Genomic DNA, 327 nt, shown 5'->3' on the forward strand with positions numbered 1-327 from the left:
TCAACACCATCACCATCACCATCATCATCATCATCATCAGCAGCAGCAGCAGCAGCAGCAGCAGCAACAGCAGCAGCAGCAGAAGCAGCAGCAGCAGCAGCAGCAGCAGCAGCATACTTGTAGAGCCTTAAGGTCTTGTTCATGTGCTTCTGTTGCTGCCTGCTGCTTCTGTCTGGCAGCAATTAAACTTTCGCGCGCCACCAGCAGCTGATCCCGAGAAAAAGACAAATCCCCCTCCAGGTCCTTTATCTTCACCTGCAGCAGCAGCATCACCATCAGCGGGAAGATGGGCAGACTCAGCCTTATCTCCATAAACACAGCAATAGC

The 327-nt window shown here is 52.6% G+C and overlaps 1 protein-coding gene across 1 annotated transcript in view; it reads left to right on the plus strand.

Annotated features, from left to right (window-relative positions):
• Window positions 1-327, plus strand: part of EMH_0004310 (uncharacterized protein) — a gene marked incomplete at both ends in the record, with an annotated part of 4,552 nt that overhangs the window by 874 nt on the left and 3,351 nt on the right. The window contains one exon of the mRNA XM_013496736.1: window positions 1-132. Coding sequence (XP_013352190.1) covers window positions 1-132 — 132 coding nt within the window. The remainder of the gene's footprint in view (window positions 133-327) is intronic.

Source organism: Eimeria mitis, genomic scaffold, assembly GCF_000499745.2.
Source record: "Eimeria mitis Houghton genomic scaffold, Emh_scaff227, whole genome shotgun sequence".
Classification (NCBI taxonomy): Eukaryota; Apicomplexa; class Conoidasida; order Eucoccidiorida; family Eimeriidae; genus Eimeria; species Eimeria mitis.